The 3,078-nt window shown below is 50.5% G+C and overlaps 1 protein-coding gene across 1 annotated transcript in view; it reads left to right on the forward strand.

Moving 5' to 3' along the window:
• LOC307091526 (CUB and sushi domain-containing protein 3-like) overlaps positions 1–2,799 on the forward strand; it is a gene marked incomplete at both ends in the record, with an annotated part of 6,151 nt that extends 3,352 nt beyond the window's left edge. Inside the window, one exon of the mRNA XM_079759164.1 lies at positions 2,625–2,799. Within this exon, the coding sequence (XP_079615290.1) occupies positions 2,625–2,799 (175 nt within the window). The remainder of the gene's footprint in view (positions 1–2,624) is intronic.
• Between the last annotated feature and the right edge of the window lie 279 nt (positions 2,800–3,078).

Consider the following 3,078-nt stretch of genomic DNA (forward strand, 5'->3'; position numbering starts at 1 on the left):
TCTCTCCCTTGCGCTCTCTCTAACTCTTTCTTGCTCTCTCTATCTCGCTCTTGCTTTCTATCACTCTCCCACTCTCTCGCTCTCTCTCTACCTTACTCTCTCTCTCTCTCTCTCTCCCTCCATCACTGCCTGCCTCTCTCGTCGTCCGTCAGTCCCTCTCCTCTCCCCTCTCCTATCTCGATCTCTGATTTTGTGTGGGTGTATGTATGTGTGTCGCACTCTCTCTCTCTCTCTCTCTCTCTCTCTCTCCCCGGCTCTCTCCCTCTCTCTCGCCTGCTCTTACAGGCATCAAATATTCTGAGCTTGCTTTGGTCTTGCCTCCATCTCTTTCATATTTCTGTAAAACTGCGCACTCGCCTCAGCCTTGAAGCCTTGAAGCTTTGTGACTGATGTGCACATCTGCACCGCGGCCGGCGCACCATTGTCACCGGTGCGCGTCGTCCGAATACCAAGACGCGGTCAGAAGTGTCAGACAAGCGTCACGTCCCACTCCAGCCGGAGTCCTCATTTGCATCTTTATTTGGCCCCTCAAACAAGATGCGTGTTCACCTGGAGCGATCTCATTGGGCGGATTCAAGACGCATGCCTCACCGCCGAGGGTGATGCAGCACAGGGGGAAAATAAATAATGACAAGGTCTTAAGGTCCGGCGAAAGAGGGTCTGTGAATACGTAGATTCCTGTGCGGAGATAACGGCCCTCGCAGGCCATTTATGCCATCGTTATGAGATCTGTCTTGTTCTCCACGGGTCTCTAAACTTTGATAGTTTAGCAGGTATCCATCGAGCCAGAGGGGTGGGGGGTCTATTGAAGCCCCCTCACCCCCCCCACCCATCCCTCTGTCGTGTCTTGGAGGGGGGGGGGGGGGGAGGTTGCTTGAAGCCCCCTCACTCACCCGTCCCTCTTTCCCTCTCTCTCTCGTTTCTTGGAGGGGGGGGGGGGGCTTAGATCGCCCTCTCTCCACCTCGCTCTCTCTTGTGTCTTGGATGACGGTGAGGCGGTCGGAGAACTTATCTCTGACTCCAGGCCTTAGCACGCCAACAGATGTGTGGTCTCCCGGGGCCGGCTCTGTTATTATGACCCAGAAGCAGCCTGCTGCCGCGTGCCGCTGCCTCGCTCAAAGCTGCCTGGCTGGTCGGCTGTGTGACCCTTCTCTACCTGCCTCTTTTATCTAGCGTTTCTCTCATCCCCCCACCCCCCCACTATCTCTCCCGTGGCCAGGCTATGAAGCTCCCCCACGGCAAAGTAAAAGCAAAGCCTTTGCCGACTGGTGAATAATAATAATAATGCATTTGATTTATCTAGCACTTTTCTAGATACTCAAAGATGGTTTAAAGAGTGACCACAAAACAAAATCATTTCATAAGAATGTGTATTAGTGAATAGACACCTAAGGCTAGATAAAGAGTCTAACAATAAAGCTAGCTAGAACGTAAAAATACGAATGTAGTCTCAGTTGGAGAAGCGGCGGTCAAAGCAACACCAGTCACTGGTGTTGCTTTTTCTAAATAACACCAACAGCAGAAAGCCGGAGAAAATGTACATTTTGTCTTCAAAACCAAGAACATTTTCCGTACACCAGACACACATGGGGCGTGCAAGCGTTTGAAACGTGCAGCTTAGAAGCGGCGGGTTGTAGTCGCAGAAGCCGGAACAACTTGTTTCGAATGAACCAAACCAAATGATGAATGCGTCTTGACGGGAGCAATAGGGGACTAATGATGAAGGTAACTGGATAAATGCACAGATGGAGTCCGATAACGGAAGAGGGGCTTTTTTTGATGGTGGTCCCTGGGGTGCAATCACGCCACAGTCTTACGGACTCCAGCGATGAAGAACAGAACCCTAAAGAGGGGGCAAAGAGAGCATTGGACGGACTGCGGTTTGGTTCGCGTCAGGGCTCAGGTTGGAGTCCCATTAGTGCTGTGGCCGCCGCGGCGGAGAGAGAGACTTTGACGGGAATCGCAGTGGCAGTTGGCTCCGGTTCGCCATAACCTGGAGTGAAAAGAATGAGCTTCTCAGCGGGTAATTATTTGGATCTAAATTAGAGAGTGCCGTGACCTCCGTCACCCCCGACAACCACCGCCGCCACCCGGCGAAGGCTTCTCCCCTCACCGGGCATAGCCAACCGCCGTCGAGGTTAACGGCGGGGTAATAAATAAGGGCCGGGCCGGATGGATTAATCCGATCTTGAAGTGAGGTGTTTAATGTGGTCGGGATGCCATAAAGCACAATCCTGATCAAGGAATTATGTGTTGGGGAGGAAACCTTAAGACCTGTTTTATCTGCCAAGGTTGTCGTGAATCATCTCCCCCTGACCTGGGACAATGGCGGCTATGCGTGGTCGACGCTATGTCGGCCATCTTAGTGGCTCGCCTCCACCAACTGCCCTCCATGTCATCCATTTTGTTTCAGGAATTTCCATGTTAAAAGTTTAATGTTTGATTTCATGAACATTCAGGAATATAATAATGGACAATAGATAAATAATAACAGATTCCTGGCTCCAACCTTTCACCCGGTCCATACAGTCTTTTAATGGTAGTGAATAATATTTAGCGATAAAGACAAAGACAAAGCCCCGGTAATCAATCCGTTCAAGCAGTGCCGTCTCTTCCCTTCGCAGCCAAGTTCTGCGGGGACCCGGGCACCCCGGCCCGCGGACGGAGGGAGGGCCGGAGCTTCATCTTCAAGTCGGAGGTGTCGTACAGCTGCGGCCCCCCCCTCCTGCTGGTGGGCTCCACCGCCCGCCTCTGCCAGGAGGACGGCACCTGGAGCGGAGCGCCCCCCCCGATGCATAGGTAAGATAGAACTACAACTCAACCCCATGTCTAACACTAGATCTACAACTCAACCCCATATCTAACACTAGATCTACAACTCAACATTATGTATAACAATATAACTACAACTCAACATTATGTATAACAATATAACTACAACTCAACCTCACATATAACACTAGATCTACAACTCAACCTCATATATAACACTAGATCTACAAGTCAACATTATGTATAACAATATAACTACAACTCAACATTATGTATAACAATATAACTACAACTCAACCTCATACA

Source organism: Pollachius pollachius, assembly GCF_949987615.1.
Source record: "Pollachius pollachius genome assembly, contig: scaffold_396, whole genome shotgun sequence".
NCBI lineage: Eukaryota > Metazoa > Chordata > Actinopteri > Gadiformes > Gadidae > Pollachius > Pollachius pollachius.